The 16,838-nt window shown below is 40.2% G+C and overlaps 1 protein-coding gene across 7 annotated transcripts in view; it reads left to right on the top strand.

Annotated features, from left to right (window-relative positions):
- Positions 1 to 16,838, top strand: part of chl1b (cell adhesion molecule L1-like b) — a 986,835-nt gene that overhangs the window by 479,177 nt on the left and 490,820 nt on the right. For 6 of the 7 annotated variants that reach the window (XM_072280601.1, XM_072280603.1, XM_072280606.1 and 3 more), the window contains 2 exons: positions 3,515 to 3,646; positions 14,719 to 14,862. In XM_072280601.1, the coding sequence (XP_072136702.1) occupies positions 3,515 to 3,646; positions 14,719 to 14,862 (276 nt within the window). The remainder of the gene's footprint in view (positions 1 to 3,514; positions 3,647 to 14,718; positions 14,863 to 16,838) is intronic. The other variant, XM_072280605.1, reaches the window with a different exon arrangement.

Below are 16,838 nucleotides of genomic sequence, written 5' to 3'. Positions count from 1 at the left end.
GAGTGTTTGAAGTATTTGGATGCATGTGATAAAGTAGGCCAAAGTCAACATGGTTTCTTTGAGGGGATATCTTGCCTGTCAAGTCTGTTGGAATTTTCTGAAGAAATAACAGGCAAGATAGTCAAGGGAGAGTGATTGGCTGTTGTTTGCTTGAATTTTCAGAATGCTTTTGACAGAGTGCTGTACATGATGCTGCTACGAAAGGTAAGTAATATAGAAAAGATAGTAGCATGAATAGAAGTCTGGTTGACTGGCAGAAGGCAAACAGTGAGAATAGAGGGTGTTATTCTGGTTGACTGCCATTGAAGGGTAGTGGTGTTCTCCAGGTTTGCTATTGGGATTGCTTCTTTTCGCATCATATGTCAGTGATATGAATGATATATTTGATAGCTTTGTGGCCAAGTTTGTGGATGATATGAAAATAGGTGGAGGAGAAAATCATGTTGAGGAAGCAAGGAGACTGAAGAAGTACTTAGATTAGGACAAGGCACAAAGAAGATGGAAAATAGTGTCAGGAATTATTCAGTCATGCACTTCGGTAGAAGGAGTAAAGCTGTAGACTATTGTCTAAACGGAGAGTTGCAACTGAACTTGGTAGTCCTCGTGCAGGATTCCCTAAGGGTTAACTTGCAGGTTGAGCCGGTGGTAAGGAAGGTAAATGCAATGTTAGCATGCATTTCAAGAGGACTAGAATACAAGAGTAATGTGGAGAATTTATAAGGCTGCACTTGGAGGATTGAAAGCTGTTTAGTGGCCCTTATCTAAGAAAGAATGTCCTGGAATTGGAGAGGGCCCAGAAGAGCTTAACGAGAATGTTTCTACGAATGAAAGGGTTAACATATGAGGAGTGTTTGATGGCTCAGCAGCTGTACTTGTTGGAATTCAGAAGAGTGAGGGGGGATCTCATTGAAACCTATTGAAGTTTGAAAAGCCTAGATAGAGTGGAGATGGAGAGGATATAGTGGGGGAGTCTAGGACCACCGAGCACAGCCTCAAATTAGAGGGATGTCCATGTATAACAGAGAAGAGGAAGAATTTTGTTTAACCAGAGGGTGATGAATCTGTGGAATTCATTGCCACAGATGATTGTGGTGGCAAAATCATTGAATATATTTAAAGAAGAGATTGGTAGGTTCTTGATGAGTCAGTGTGTCAAAGATTATGAGGAGGAAGTAGGATAATGGGGTTGATAACATAAATAAATCAGCCATGATGTGAATGGTGGCTCAGAATCAATGGGCTGAATGGTTTACTTCTGCTCATATTTCTTACGGTCTTATGATCTTCCAGCTCAATGAGCCCACACCACCCAATTACAGCCACGTAACTAATTAACCTACTAACCTGCACATCTTTGGAATCTGGGAAGAAACCAGAGCACCTGGAGGAAACCCACATAGTCATGGGGAGAACATACAAATTCCTTACAGGCAGCGGCGAGAATTGAACCTATGTCACTGGTGCTGTAATAGCACTATGCTAAATGATATAATCTGCTAAGGAATTGAAATCAATTACATTTCATTTGTTTTCTTAATAGGAATATGAATTCAGAGCAGCCCCTGAACAGTATATTGTCACTTAATGACATCATGATTGAACTAAGCACAGCTTGTCATGGTCTGGTCCCTGAAGTCTGTATTCTGGTTCAAGGTCCGGTCCATCAACCCTTGCTCCAGGTTTTCCTGTTCACCCTGTTTTTGCTCTTGTTTAGCTCTAATTGAGGCTGGCTGCATAAATACCTCCAGAGACCAGGGTGTGGTTGCTGGATTGTTCTTGTCCTTACTCCTTGTGTCCCTGCCTTCTGTTCCCTCGCCTGAATCCCTGCCTTGTCTTGCCAGTAACTCTTGCCTCGCCTGAAGTTCTCGTCTCACCCTGCTTTGCCAGAACCCTTGCCTTGTCTTGCTGGTAATTCTCACCTCGCCTGAAATTCTCATCAAGCCTGAAGACTCCAGCCTCCTGCCAAGCCTTGCCTCAGGTCTCTAGCCTGAAGACTCTAGTCTCCTGCCAAGCCTCGCCTTGTCTCCAGTCTCCTGCCAAGCCTCGCCTCAAGTCTCCTGCCTCCTGCCAAGCCTCGCCTCAAGTCTCCTGCCTCCTGCCAAGCCTCGCCTCAAGTCTCCTGCCTCCTGCCAAGCCTCGCCTCAAGTCTCCTGCCAAGCCTCGCCTCAAGTCTCCTGCCTCCTGCCAAGCCTCGCCTCAAGTCTCCTGCCAAGCCTCGCCTCTAGTCTCTAAGTCTCCAGCCTCATCCTGCCTGCCAGCCAAGCCTCGTCCTTGCCTAGATCTGGGGTCCGAGCCAGAGGCAAGACCCAGGTACTGGGTCCTCATCCGGTCTCTGGCTCGGAGTCCAAGCCCGGGCTCCTAGCTCTTTTGTCCAGTCCTGTTCCAGGTTCTGGGTTTTCCTGTCCATGTCCTAGTCCTGTCACTAGTACTTCAGTGTCTATGTCTTGCACTTGGGTCCGTTCCCAGATACCTCCTTATGACATAGCTTCGATTCTATGTTCCCAACTATTCTTGGTAACTATTATCGCCTTGATTGTCAAGTATTTATCGCCTTTTAAAAATATTTGATGACTCTGCTAAATATTCAAAGACAGGTTCCCCAATCCACTGGAATATCATTGAGTTGCAAAGGTCTGTACTTATTGTCCATCCCTGACTGGTGTAAGGAAATGTAGAGGAGAATTGACCCAAAAGCAGAGAAGGAAAAACAATTCAGTGAGGAACAATAACGTTAGTAATAAACTGCAAAATAACAAACCATGAGGGGTCACAAAACAACAGGGTATAGACACTAAGCACCACAGGCAATAAGGTAACTGAAGACTCGGAGTGACTGATTGAAGCTGCTGATTCAAAGGTAAACAAGGAATGTGGGTTTAAATAGGCTGCAGGTGATGAGTTGGAAATGAGTGGCAGGTGACTCCTGTGAGCTGGGTGGATACTAGGAGGTGCCTGCCTGTGCAGGTCTAACGATTGGTCGATGGACAGGATGAAGTTCTTTCTTTCACTGTGGCAGTTCTGCAGTGTGCTTGGCAATGGATTCTAGGAACTGGATCTGGATTCAGCAATGACAAAGGATAGCTGATTCATTTCTAGGGCAATGTATGACTTAGAGGTGAACTTGCATATGGTGACGTTTCCATGTTCCTGTGGCCCTTTCCTTTCCTATGATCTGGGAGGTGCTTTTGAAGTAATCTACACATTTTGGAGATGGTACACAAAAGAGAACTATCTGCCTGTGGCAGAGGGGATGAATGTTTAGAGTAGTGCATGGCTTGCCCTGGATGATGCTGCAGTGTTTCTTGAACAGTTGTAGTATTTCTATGGAAGTTGAATTAAAAGAAGACCCACCAGCAAGAGAGGACATTACAGTAAATTAGAATCATTGTAGTGAAAATTGTAATGTACATGAGATACTCTTATCTGTGATTATGATGTAAGTTGCAATTTTATATATCAGTAATGTAAATGTCAATTGTATTTCTTTAATGTTTTTAATATGATCTTTTTACAGCTGCTCCTTACTGGATCAAAAAACCCCAAAGTAAGGTATATTTTTCTGAAGAAAATGCTGAATTGGAATGTGAGGTAGATGGTAACCCACAACCTGCAGTTGAATGGAAAGTGAATGGGAAGCCTTTGAATGGTAAGGAAAATTTGTGGACAATAAAATTAGATCTGGTAAGGAGAGGGTGGTGGAAACCAATGATCTATTTTGGTGTTCAAAAATAATCCAACTAAATGAGATGAGATTAAAGGAAATATTTTCTTTGTATAGGATTGTTGTATTGATTGGAATCATACCTGCAACCAGCTTTTTTTCAAAAAGTTGGAATATTCTCACTGAAATCTGATCCTGATTGCTTGGTATGTGTCTGTCACCGGATCTTCTCAGAACTTTATTTGAATCTCGGCACTTGCTTGTCTTATTCCTCTCAGGATGAGTGTTTAATCAGAATTAGAATCATGTTTATTTTCACTGACACTTGTTTTGAAATTAGTTTTGTTGCAGTAGTACAGTCCAAGGCAAAAATTACTATAAATTACAATAAAAATAAATAGTGCAAAAGATGAATAGAGGAAGTGTTCATGGAGCATTCAGAAATCTGATTGTGAATGGAAAGAAGCTGTTCCTAAAACTTTGAGTGTGGGACTTCAGGCTCCTGTACTACTTCTCCTGATGGGTGTACTGAGAAGATGGCATGTCCAGGATGCTGATGTGCACTGCATTCTTGAGGCACTGCCTTTTGAAGATGTCTTTGGTGAAGAGGGTTGTGCCTGTGATGGAGCTAAGTCTACAATCCTTTTCAGCTTTCAATCTTGTGCAGTGGGGCCTTCATACCAGGCGGTGATGCAACCATTCAGAATGTTCTTGAGGGCAGTTAAACATTCAAACTTTTGTCCAGTTCACATTAGCCAACTTTTATGCTTCTATTATTGTAAATATGGCATACCAGTGCAAAGTGACTATATCTAATACTTAGGAATCAGCACTTAAGACCATATGACATAGGAACAGAATTGTGATTATATTGGATTTGCTGACTATGAAGTTCTAAACTTAAATGGAGTCCTTAAGCTCTATCCGATATTGATAGTCATGAGAATACTCACTAAAGGGAGGCTATACTGTAGCTACCCAATCTTCAAAGAATAGTTTACTTTTCTGTTTATCCTGTATGGTAACTCTAGCTGTCAATACCTACTATTTGAATGGTGGGTCACCCCCTCCCTGCAGTTCATTTGTTTTTGATGATATACATTTAAACCCAAACAACATTCTTAAAACACATTTAAAACTTACAAAAGATTTCTATCTTATAAAGGACTACCAAGGTACAAACAATTTCTAAAGCATGAAGGATTTCCAAACCACAGTACAGTTCCTATGAGGTAAATAGGTATACCCATGAACAGCAAACAAACTAGCCATCAGTCACAGAAATTGAAGGCAGAGGAATGGATTCTAATTCACCCATGTTCCTGTCATGTTTCTTGATGCTTCTGGACCATTCCTAATAAAGCTGAAATTGTCTATTTATACTATTTCTTTGCAATTTGGACAACTTCACACTCATATGATATTTTTCCAGATACCTTTTAACACAAACAGTCTAAAAACTTCTGGAGACATAGTTACTAGTTATCCGCAATTAAAGCCGTGAATCTGACTTCCCTGAGTACATAAACCTTCCAACTTATTAATAGATCAGCTAATTTTATGCTAAATTATAGTATCAATTTGGCCTGCAAGCTTCCTTGAACTAAACAACTTAACCACCATTTTCTGTTTGAAACAAGTCAAATTAATAATCCAGTTTCTTATAATTCACCCTTCAGCAGTGAGCAAAGATGATGTGGGGTTATCAGATCTGTGGCTCTATAAACAGTGCGCCTGTTCAGCTGCTTTTTCTTTTTTTTTAATACTTTATTTTCAAAATTTTCAAACAAAAACAATGAAATCAACAAGAACGTACCAGCTCAGACATGTATAAAAATGAAATAAGCAAAAATAAAAGGACATAACATTAGAGGGATGCCTATTGTACAAATTGCTCAAAAATACTAAACATTAAATCTCAAATGAGGGCTGTAAGAAATCAGCTGGGGGGAAATTGCTCATCCGCCCCCGGCCTCATCCAGGTAGGCAAGAAATGGATCCCAGATAGCCGAAAAATTTTTAATTGAATTGGTTCTCAAGAACCTAAGTTTCTCCATCTGTATGACTGAGATCATATCAGCCATCCATCTCCGAAAGGAATGGGGAGAAGGTGATTTCCATTCCCTTAAGATAAGTCTTTTGGCAACAATCATCCCCAGCATCAGAGACTGTTGTATGGCTGCAGAGAAACAAACTGTAGATTGTGAGCAGCCAAATATGGCAAGACCAGCTTCCAAGGGGAAGGATCTTTTATAGGCCTTTGAGTACCAGTCGAATATTTTGGACCAAAATCCAGTCAGTAATGGGTAAAACCAAAAGGTGTGTGACAATGTGGCTTCCGTCCCTTGGCATCTATCACACATTGGCAAGACAGAAGGGTAAATCCTGTGCAATCTAAGTTTAAAGTAGTGGAGATAGTGGACAACTTTAAACTAGATCAGTTGGTGCCTGCTGTTAACAGAGCAAGCCTGTATCACAGACAAACACTTATCCCAGGCTGCTTCAGATAATTCAATGCCCAACTCCTCTCTCCAGGCGTCTCTAATCTTCACAGTAAACGCTACAGTGCAATTATCAAACAAACATACAAACTTAGAGACGAGATGCCTGGAGTCAGGAGGATATCAAAAAACATATGTTTCCCTGGAAGGATTTCAAAATTACAAATCTTAGATTGAATGTAGTGTCTAATTTGTAAGTAATGAAAAAAGTGCGAATGAGGCAGCTCAAATTTCTCTTTCAGCAGACTAAATGTTGCAAACCTTCCCTCTATGTACAGGTCTTCAATAGAAACTAGATCCTTCTCCCAACAAGCATGGTAGGTCTAATCTGACCATGAGGGTAGAAAAGAGTGATTGAAACAGATTGGTGTTTGTGCAGAGGTCTCCAGTAAATTCAGAATGCTCCTAACCTAAATTAGAATTCTGATGGAATTTTTCAAAACAAAACTCAAACTTTTTGAAGTCCCAGGCTTCTCTAACTTAGAGAACAGCATGGCTGGCAAGGAGAAATTGACAACAGAGTTAGACTCCATACATAGCCACAAGGGAGCCCCAGGAGCTAGGTTATCCAGAGCTCCCTGTTGCCAAAACATTAAAGCCCTAGCATTGACAGCCTGATAATAGTGTCTATATACAGGTAATCCCAGCCTTCCTTCAGATTTGGGCTTTTGTAAATGAATTTTTGAAATCCTGTGATTCTTATAATTACAGATATAAGATAATATTATGGAGTCCAATTATTTAAAGAAAGCTGATGTAAGAAAAATGGGGAGATTTTGACAAAGATAGAGAAAGCTAGGAAGGGAAACCGTTTTAATTGAATTTATATGACCAATCATGGACAGAGGTAGTGTTTTCCAACTTTCTATATTCTGTTTAAGTTTTGAAATAAACTCCGCAAAGTTTAATTTGAATATTAATTTAGGATCTTTGGGGATTGTCAAGCCGAGATAAGTAAAGTGATCTTTAACTACTTTGAACGGGACACTTTCCAAAAAACCCCGTGTGTAGTCGTTGGAGAGGGGCACAAAGTCACTTTTTGTCCAATTGATCGAGTATCCCGATGGTCTGCCAAAAGAGGAGATTAAATCTAGAAGAAGAGGGACTGACTTTTCTGAGTTTTGTAAGTAGAGTATCACATCGTCAGCATATAAACTAATAAGTGTTTCAATACCTCCCACTTTCAAACCCAGAATATTTGGGTGACTTCTTATTTTTAGGACAAGGGGCTCTACCGCGATGGCAAAAAGGGGCCGGCGAGAGAGGGAGCCCCGCTGGACTGAACGGTGTAGGGGAAACAGAGCTGACTTGTCACCGTTAGTTATAATAGAACACATTGGGTTGGCGTATATCAGTTTTACCCAAGATACAAATGACTCCCCGAAACCAAACCTGTACAGTGATTCAAACAGTCTGGTTAAAAGCCTTCTGTGCATCAAGGGACCAAATTGCTGCCCCATTAGCTTTCCCATGATCAGCATACATAGTATTAAGGAGGCATCTGACATTGGAAAAAGAGAACCTACCCGGGACAAATCCTGTCTGATCAGGATGAATGATAGATGACAAATACTTATTTAGTCGGTTAGCCAGCATTTTAGTAATTACCTTTCTATCGAAATTCTGAAGAGCAATGGGCCTATAGCTGGCTGGGTCTGTTTCCTCTTTACCTTTCTTTAAAATGAGGGAAATGTTAGCCTCGTACAATGTTCTAGGCAGAGCTTTGTCTCTCTTAGAGCAAGATATCATTCTGAGGAGAAATGGGGCAAGGATATCACAGAATTTCTTATAAAATTCACAGCCAAATACAGCCGGCCCAGCAGCCTTGCCGGACGGAAATGACTTAATGGCAGAAGTTATTTCTTCCAATGTGAAGTCAGAATCTAAGTCCTCCCTAGCAGCGTCACTAAGTTTCGACATTACAAAATCAAAGAAGTCATTCAAATCAGATTGAGTGGCATTGCATTTAGAGGTGTAGGGTTCACTGTAAAATTCTTTAAAACAGTCATTTATCTCCTTGGGGTTAGTTAACAGGGTACCCGGCCTCGATCTAATGCAATGAATTGACCTTAGGGCCTGGGCGCCTCTGAGCTGCCGAGCCAGGAGCCCTTCAGGTTTGTCTCCCATTTCGAAATGCTTTTGTCTTAATTTTAAGAGGAGGTTATTTATTTGACTACCCAAGATACAATTGTACTCGTATTTAAATGTCATTATTTTATTATAATCTTCAGAGAATTTCGAAGCCTGGTATGTCGCTTCGAGGGTTGGGAGAGTATTCTCAATCTCTAATAATCGCCCTTCTCTCTCCCTCTTAGCAGTGGAAATTACATACCCACGAATTACAACTTTTAATGTCTCCCAAAGTGATGAATCTGACACCTCACCGTTATCGTTAATTTCTATAAAATCTTTTCATCTGGTGATATATTCTATAAATTTCTTATCAGTGAGTAGGGAGGGGTTAAAATGCCAGGAATAGATTTGTTTGGAAAGGGAGAAATTTAGGGAGATTATCAAGGGGCTATGGTCAGAAATTAATCTATTATGATATTTTGTATTGGTAACACGAGATATTAAATGAGAGTCAACCAAAAAATAGTCTATTCTACTATAAGATCTGTGTACATGAGAATAATAAGAATAGTCCTTCTCGGTGGGATGTTGAACTGGCTAAATATCTACTAAATTCCTAGATTAATCAAATTATTTAGGACCTGCACTGACACGACCTTTGAGGGTGAGCAAGAGGACAATGTATCTAAATATAGATCCAGGTAGCAATTCAAGTCACCACCAATTATTATATTTGAATTACTGGCATCTGGAAGTAAATCAAAAACTTTCCTAAAAAAATTTGGCTCATCTCTGTTTGGACCATAAATATTAGGGAAAGTTAGCAGAAACAAATTAATGGTACCCGAAATCATAATAAACCTGCTGAGAGGATCTGTGGTCATGGAGGTGAGTGGAAATGGAATATTTTTCCTAAAGAGGATAGCCACACCACGTGCATGAGAAGTAAATGGTGACTGGTAAACCTGCGATATCCAGCTAGATCTCAATCTGCATTGCTCAGTTACTTTGACATGGGTTTCCTGTAGAAGAATCACATCTGCAGATAGAGATTTGAGATGTCTCAAAAACTTTATCCCTCTTAACAACATGACCAAGGCCCTTAACATTCCATGAGACTATTGTAATATCTTTACCCCCCAGCTGCATTATACCACAAGGCCTCTGCATATGAGAATAAAAAGGAGATTATTAGAGTTGAGCACAAGCATAGTAAACAATGCAAAATAGCTGGCAGCCCTCATAAGAACACAACATATACAAAAAAAACATGTCTGAGCTATAAACAGGAACAACACACACTCTAACCCTCCCCCCTTTGTGTCTCCCTAAACCAGACACATAGTTCCCCATTTCCATCCCAAAAGCAGCTGCTGGGTAGGTAACTAACATTACACAATTATCACAAACCCCCTCTCCAAGAAAATTTATAATACAAATTATATAATACCATTAAACAGATGCTATTAGGGCTGGGGAGAGTTATCCAATGTCCGCACCTGAAACTGAACATTCATGACACCAGCTCGAATTTAACCCTTATAATAACGGAAATATTTAGATCATTCTCCGCAATTAAATCCCAGTGGGCATACAGCATTGTAAAACTACATATAACAAGGAGGTCCCTCCCCTTTTCCCAACATGGAAACCGGCACAAATATAAGCTGAATAAGCAGTGTCAATATATCTACTCCCTTTTGCGTGCATTATTCCTTTCCAAGAATTGTACTGCTTCTATCGGATCGCCGTATACTTTAGGCGCTCTTCCATCTTAATGATAAATACAGAGCCAAGCCGGATACCGCAGGGTGTGCTTGATTCCTCCGTCACGCAGAGTTTGCAGTACATCACGAAAGGCACGATGTTGAGTCATCACCTCATTAGTATAATCTGGGAAATTCAAGACTTTTTTTCCCTTATACTCCATGGGTTGTAGTCTGCTGCGGTGCAGGATCAGCTCTTTCACTTGAAAGTGATGGATACGTGCCAAGATGGTGCGCGGTTTAGTGCCGTCAGCCGGCTTCGACTGGAGAGACCGATGCGCACGATTGACTTTAACCGGCTACGGGAAATGCTCTTCCCCAAGCAACTTGGGAATCAGTCTGGAAACAAATTCAGTAGGTTCACGGGAACGAGCCTCAAAGTTATGCACTTCAGCTTCAAGCTGGCTATTTTGTCTCATTAGCTCTGAGTACTTAGCTTCAAGCTCTTGCATGCCTGCTTCAAGGTCGCTGGTGTTCAGTTCTTGATTAGCCACACGGGCTTGTAAATCAGTTGTGAGGCCACACGCGCCTCAAACTTGGTCTCAAAGACATCAAAGCAGTCAATAAGGCCGCGCAGAACTGACTCAGAAATCTCCTGACTTAATTCCTTGCACATGGCGTAAGTTTTATCCGGTGGTATCTCAGACGCGGAGAAGTTCTTTACAGACCCGTTGTTAGTACCAACTTCGGTAGTTTGGCAGTCGGCAGCCTTGGCTTTTCCAGACACTTAGTTTAGATATACACTGTTGGCCTATGAATGAATAAAACACGGTATAATAGTAATTTTATCAAGGCGTCGGAGAGGAGCATTGACCAAACATGTTCAATCCATATGCATGCACACTGGTGCCCCCAGCTGCTCTTTCAAACTGAGTATTGCTTTCCATTTACATTAAGAACAGAAGATTGGCTCTTGTTTACGACAAGCAGCTAAACGAAGAATTTTAGTTTGATCTTAGTTGAACTTAACTTAATCAAAAACAGCTGTTTGATCTTTGCAAGTGTTAAATGCTGTATTTGAAAAGCTGAGCTTGGCAAACATAAGGCCCTCTGGCCTGAACACAGTGAACATCCATCACAGAATTAGGCCATTTGGTCAACTGTGTCTGCTTTAGCATTCCATATATCCACCCAATAATTTTACTTTCTAAATCTAAAAATAAACTTTTGGTATAATTTTTTATATTATTGGCTGGCTTAATTTCATATTTCACTATTTCTCTCCTTATTACTTTTTTAGTTGCCTTCTGTTTGGTTTTTAAAATCTTCCCAATCCTCTAGCTTCCCACTAATTTTTGTTCTATTTTATTCCCCTTGTTTCCAGGGTAGCTTTATAGTTCAGTACAAGCAATCTATATAGTTATACATAGTCTTTGTTCTGCTATTTATTTCCCACTGGCTATATATATATATATATATATATATATATATATACACACACACCCAATTAATTAATATTAGGCAGAGTACTGTTTATGAAACTTTCTACCTGCATCTTATTACACATTCTAGCAGACTTTAAGAAGCTTAATATCATTCTTAAATGCAGTCTAGTTTCAGAATGTGGAAATGAGAAAAGATAACGCACAGAAGGTATTGGCCTTGAATTTCAGGGTAACATTAGAGTAATTGCAATAGTTCACCACCATGAACAAACAGTAACACTGCAGTTCTGCACAAATGTATGTAAATCTGAAAGTGTAAGAGTTGGCAACAGTGGTCGGCCTTTGTGTAGGGAGCTGCAACCTGGCGGTAGATTTAAGCATGTGGGTGGGATGTTGGTGATATTTCCTGTCACTCTGAATTCGGAACTGTCATGATGATCCTTTTCGAGGTTGGAAGTGATGTAAGCATTACTCTGCAATGATTCAGTTGAAGAGGGAAACCTGTTGTAAATTTTATTTATTTGGATTTTCCCTGGTGCTTTGATGGCTTTGAAAATATTTAAGTTTATAAGTGTTTTATTTTTCAGGCTTTGGGTGATTCTTTTGACATTTTCAGATCTGTCAAGGAGCATAGCTCAGCTGCCTCTTGAGGTTTTTAGCACCTTTTTCACAGACATGACTTGCTTTGGCTGCTCCAGGATATACTCCTTTGTATCTTGTGTCCCTGCTAATTTTTCAGGCTCTGCAGGAGGACATCGACCATCTTTCCCACCCAACCCCCCCCACCAAATGTACCTAGTTGATTTGACTAATTGTCTTCAATTACACATGAATGGATCTGATACTTAAGGACCTGAAGGAGAAAGCAAGGTTTAACTGCTTTACAAGACATGAAAAAAGATGCTAAATGACAGTACAGAAGTGATTTATATTTTGAATCTCCTCATCTTCCCTCTCTGCTCTTTCCACATCTTCCTCTCTTTCGCTTTGTCTCTTCCTCCTCTCTCTTTCAATTGTCCAAAAATCTAGTGTATTAGTGTGTTCTCTTTTCTACAAATTACTAGGATTTATTTTGTACAACATCAAATTGTGTAGTGACTTGTATTTTTCCCCTGTTTAGTAACATAGAGCAGGACAATGGGTTACCTCCAAATTATTGCTGTTACAGCCTATTATTAATGACCATTATTGTGATTGAGATTGATGCTGTCTCCATAATCGAATAAAAGATAGGCTGGGTAGGCTAACATTATTTGTTCTGCAAGCTTCCACAGCCTTATCTTTAAAGAAAGATTCCAGTAGAAATGAGGTCAAACAGAGGTTAATACGATTTATTTTCGGTGTTCTTGTACTATTATAAAGAACCAGGTTAATGTGCTGAATTCTAGCCATGAACAGAGGATGTTTCAGTCTGTACTGAAAACCTATAATACTGGAAACATCCAGCAGGTCATACAGAGTTAATATTTCCAATCCGAGACTCTTTATTGGAACGGGGAAAGAGAGATAAAGAAAGGTAATTTTAAGTTGCAGAAAAGAAGATGGAGTAATAGACAAAAAAAAGGGAAAATCTGTGATCGGATGAAGTCAGGTTAAGTGGATAATTGGAGCACCTATGGGGTGATTTTTGCTGCTTTGACTGTGTTACATGTTGCTAATAGCAGCACTAGGGGCATAGCCAACAGGATAGGCTGTACTGGTTGAGAAAGAAAAATTGAACTCAAATCAGAACAGGAAATATTCTTCTTCACCACCACTCTGTCTGGTGGAACTAGTCCTCACACTCAACAATTTCTCTTTCATCTCCTCCCACTTTACCTAAACTCAAGGTGTAGCCGTGGGCTGCCACATGGGCCCCGGCTATACGTTGGTTATGTGGAACAGTCCATGTTTCAAACCTCCCAGGTAATGCTCCATAATTCTTTCTGCGCTACATTGACGACTGCAGCTGTGCCAATTCATGCATCCTTGCTGAACTCATCACCTTCATCAACTTTGCCTCCAACTTTTACCCTGCCCTTAAGTTCACATTTCTGACACTTTCTGATACTTTTCACAATTCTGACTTCTGACACTTTCTGACATCTCTGACACTTCTCTCCCCTTTGTCAATCTCTCTGCAAACAAACTGTCTAATGATGTCTATTATAAACCTAGTGGCTCCCACTGCTATTTCGACTATAACTCTTCCCACCCTGTTTCCTGCAAAAGTGCCATTCTATTTTCTCAGTTCCTTCATATCCACTGCACCTTTTCCCAGGAAGAGGCTTTCCTTCCCTTCCTGCGCCAATGATGCTGCCCTCACCTGTATCTCCTCCATTTAAAGGACATTCATCCTCACCCCATCTTCCTGCTGTCTTAATGGGGATAGAACTCTTCCTGCCCTCACGTACTGCTCCATGAGTCTCTATATCCAGCACATCACTTTCCATAACTTTTGCCATCTTCAAGTGTCCTACCACCAACAACATCTTTACCACGCCTCCCCCACTCTCTGTTTTCCATAGGGATTGCTGCCTTTGTGATTCCCTTGTCAATTTACCCTTCACAACTAATCTTCCTCCTGACCTTTTGAGTTCCTCTAGCAGTTTGTGTGTATGTGTTACTCTGGATTTCAGTCATTTGCAGAACGTCATCAGGACTGGACTGTTTATTCCTCTTCATTGATGCTGCCTGAACTCCTAAGAATCTCCAGCATTTTCTGTGTGTTACACTTTTTCTTCTTTCTTTCCCAGTTCTGTCAAAGAATTTTTGACCTGAAGTGTTAATGCTGTTTCTCCTCCCATGATGCTGCCAATTCTATTGAATGTTTGTTTTTTTTCTTTTTTTTATTTTGGTTTCCATTGCCTGCAGCTGAATTTTTATTTTTGATTTTTTTCATATTTTTAGATTTTAGTCCATTCCTTAGGTGAAGATGAGAGGAGAGAGACTGTGGGTTGGTTTAAGGTTGTGAGAAGGTTAGAGATGATGTAAAGACTGTTTTTTGTTTCTGAGTTATTTGATTTTAAGAATGATCTGTTTCCAATGAATTGTCAGTGCTCGATTTCTATCACAAAGCAAGGAGGAAATTCTTTGAAAGTTGGTAGAAAAGTTGTTCAGCAAGTAAGTGACTATAATAATAAAAAAGCTGCAGTGTTGGCTTTAGTAGATTCAAATTGATGGGCCAAGAAGGAGTTATCACATCTGAGTTGTAACATCTCCTTGAATTAATTGAAGCAGCTGTGTTTCTTCACCATTATTTGTTACCACAAATCAATAGTAGTATGAAATGAAAATTGCTCTGCAACAGAATTGATGACTCTTAATCAGAAATAAATTTTTATGTATTACAGAAACACAGCCTGCAATAAATCGCAAGATTACTCAAAATGTTATCATTCTCACAAATCTACAACTGAATGACAGTGCAGTCTATCAGTGTGAAGCTTCTAATAAGCATGGATCCATTCTTGCCAATGCAGTTGTCAATATCCTGAGTAAGTGCTAATGTTGAATTATTTTTTTAATTGTGCACTGTAACCCACTGAGAGAGGATTTGTCAAGCTACTTACTCAATTTATACTTGTAAGTTCAGTTCATAACTGTAAAAGCAAACCATTAGGAAAGTACTCCACTTAAGCTTTGCATATTCTTCAATACACCGGCAGTTTATTTTACCAAAAGTAATTCTGAAGTGTACAATGATATTCTTGAGTTTCAAACCCTCATAGTTCATTTACTGGAAGATGACAGGAAACTACAACATAACTAAAATTGAAAATAATATTTAATTATGTCTACGTAAGTTCATATAATTTCATCTTTGTGTGAAAAATGCAAACTATACTCTGCAATGAGATGATAATTGGACAGATGACAGTACTATTACTACAGCAAAGGAAGATTACAATGATTGCAGACAAATCAGAATAGCTTTTTTCTTACTATTTCATTTGCTTTTCAATGATTTAGGAATAGTTCTCTCGTGCTCTTGCTTTCAAATGGTGTCAAGCTTTGGTTTCCACTGACAGTGTGGCTCAGATTTAGTTGTTTCCCTTTTAAGTTCATTGAGATGGTTTTGGGGACAGAGAGGGAAGTTAGGGGTCAATTAGGGTTTAGATCTTTTGCTCCATATTTGAAGGCCAGCAACGTGGATGTCAATGCACTTCTTTACGTAGCCAGTCACAGATCTTGCATATTATTGATGCTAATGTGATGGTTGTACATAGCTGCCTCTCTGAACATGTCTAGGCTGTGTTTTCAAAACAGTCCTGTGATGCTGAGGTTGCTCCTTCTGGCCAGGTTTTTATCACTCTTTGAACTGGTTTGACATATTTAATCAGTGGTCCCTATGCAGGAATTAGCATAACAGGGAAGTGGTCAGAGAATCCAATATCAGGACGAAGAGCAATTTTGTATGCAGCAGCGATGTTGGTATAAACCAGGTCTAATGTTTCTCACAACTGGTTGCAAAGGCAACATGTTGATAGAATTTAGGCAGGATTGTTTTTAAGTAAGCATGGTTGAAGTCACCAGCGGCAATAATGGGGTGTGTGGTTTGCAAGTCACTGATGGTGCCATAGAGCTCAGGTAGTGCTTCACCAGCGTCTTCACAGTTGGAGTGTATGTATACAGCCACAATCACAATGGCAGTGAACTCCCTCGGTAAATAGAGGGCTTGTACTTCACCATTAAGAACTCTCGCATGGGCGAATAGTGGGTCACACACCAGTTCTTATTAACGTTGGTACATACACCTCCACCACGGGTCTTGCCAGAGATCGCAGGGATTCTGTTGGACTGAAAAAAGGATAGAAACCTCTAGCATCTAGCCGGATGGCTGCTACATGGTACCCTTAGCCACATTTCCATCAGAATGAGCACGCTGCTGTCCTTCACCTCATGCTGATTCAGTCTCAGACTAGGGTAGTTCAGTTTATTTTCGAATGATTGAACACTTGAAAGCAGAATCAACAGGAGAGCTAGCCTGAAGGAATTAGCCTTTAGTTTCACATGAACACCAGCACACTTTCCTTGCACTTGCTTCCTTTTGCACCACTTCCGATGGTGTCTTCCCTGGGTGGTTGTAGCAGGCGGCAACACAGCGTGCCTAAGCTCGTACTCTGGAGCTCCTTGGCCATCCATCAACTTTCAGCTGAGCTAGAATTGCAGTACTTCATGTTCTCAATATCCATCAGTGTCCTGCGATCATAAGAAAGACGTAAAGGATGAACCACTAGTTGGAGCCTGAGTAGCCACCGCATCTGGATGCGCCGCCATCTTAAGAAAAGAAGTTTCATTGATTAAAACAAAAAATAATAAAAAATAGTAATTTAAAAGAGCACAATCAATTCACTGAATTTAATTGAAGCAAAACAAAAAAAATAACAATTTGTTACATTTTTATTAATGAGCAGCACACACAAAATGCTGGAGGAACTCAGCAATTCAGGCAGTATCTTTGAAGAGAAAT

The sequence above is a fragment of the Mobula birostris genome, chromosome 16 (assembly GCF_030028105.1).
Source record: "Mobula birostris isolate sMobBir1 chromosome 16, sMobBir1.hap1, whole genome shotgun sequence".
Lineage (NCBI taxonomy): Eukaryota > Metazoa > Chordata > Chondrichthyes > Myliobatiformes > Myliobatidae > Mobula > Mobula birostris.
Note: the sequence above shows the minus strand (reverse complement) of the source record. Positions and strands in the feature narration are given on the sequence as shown.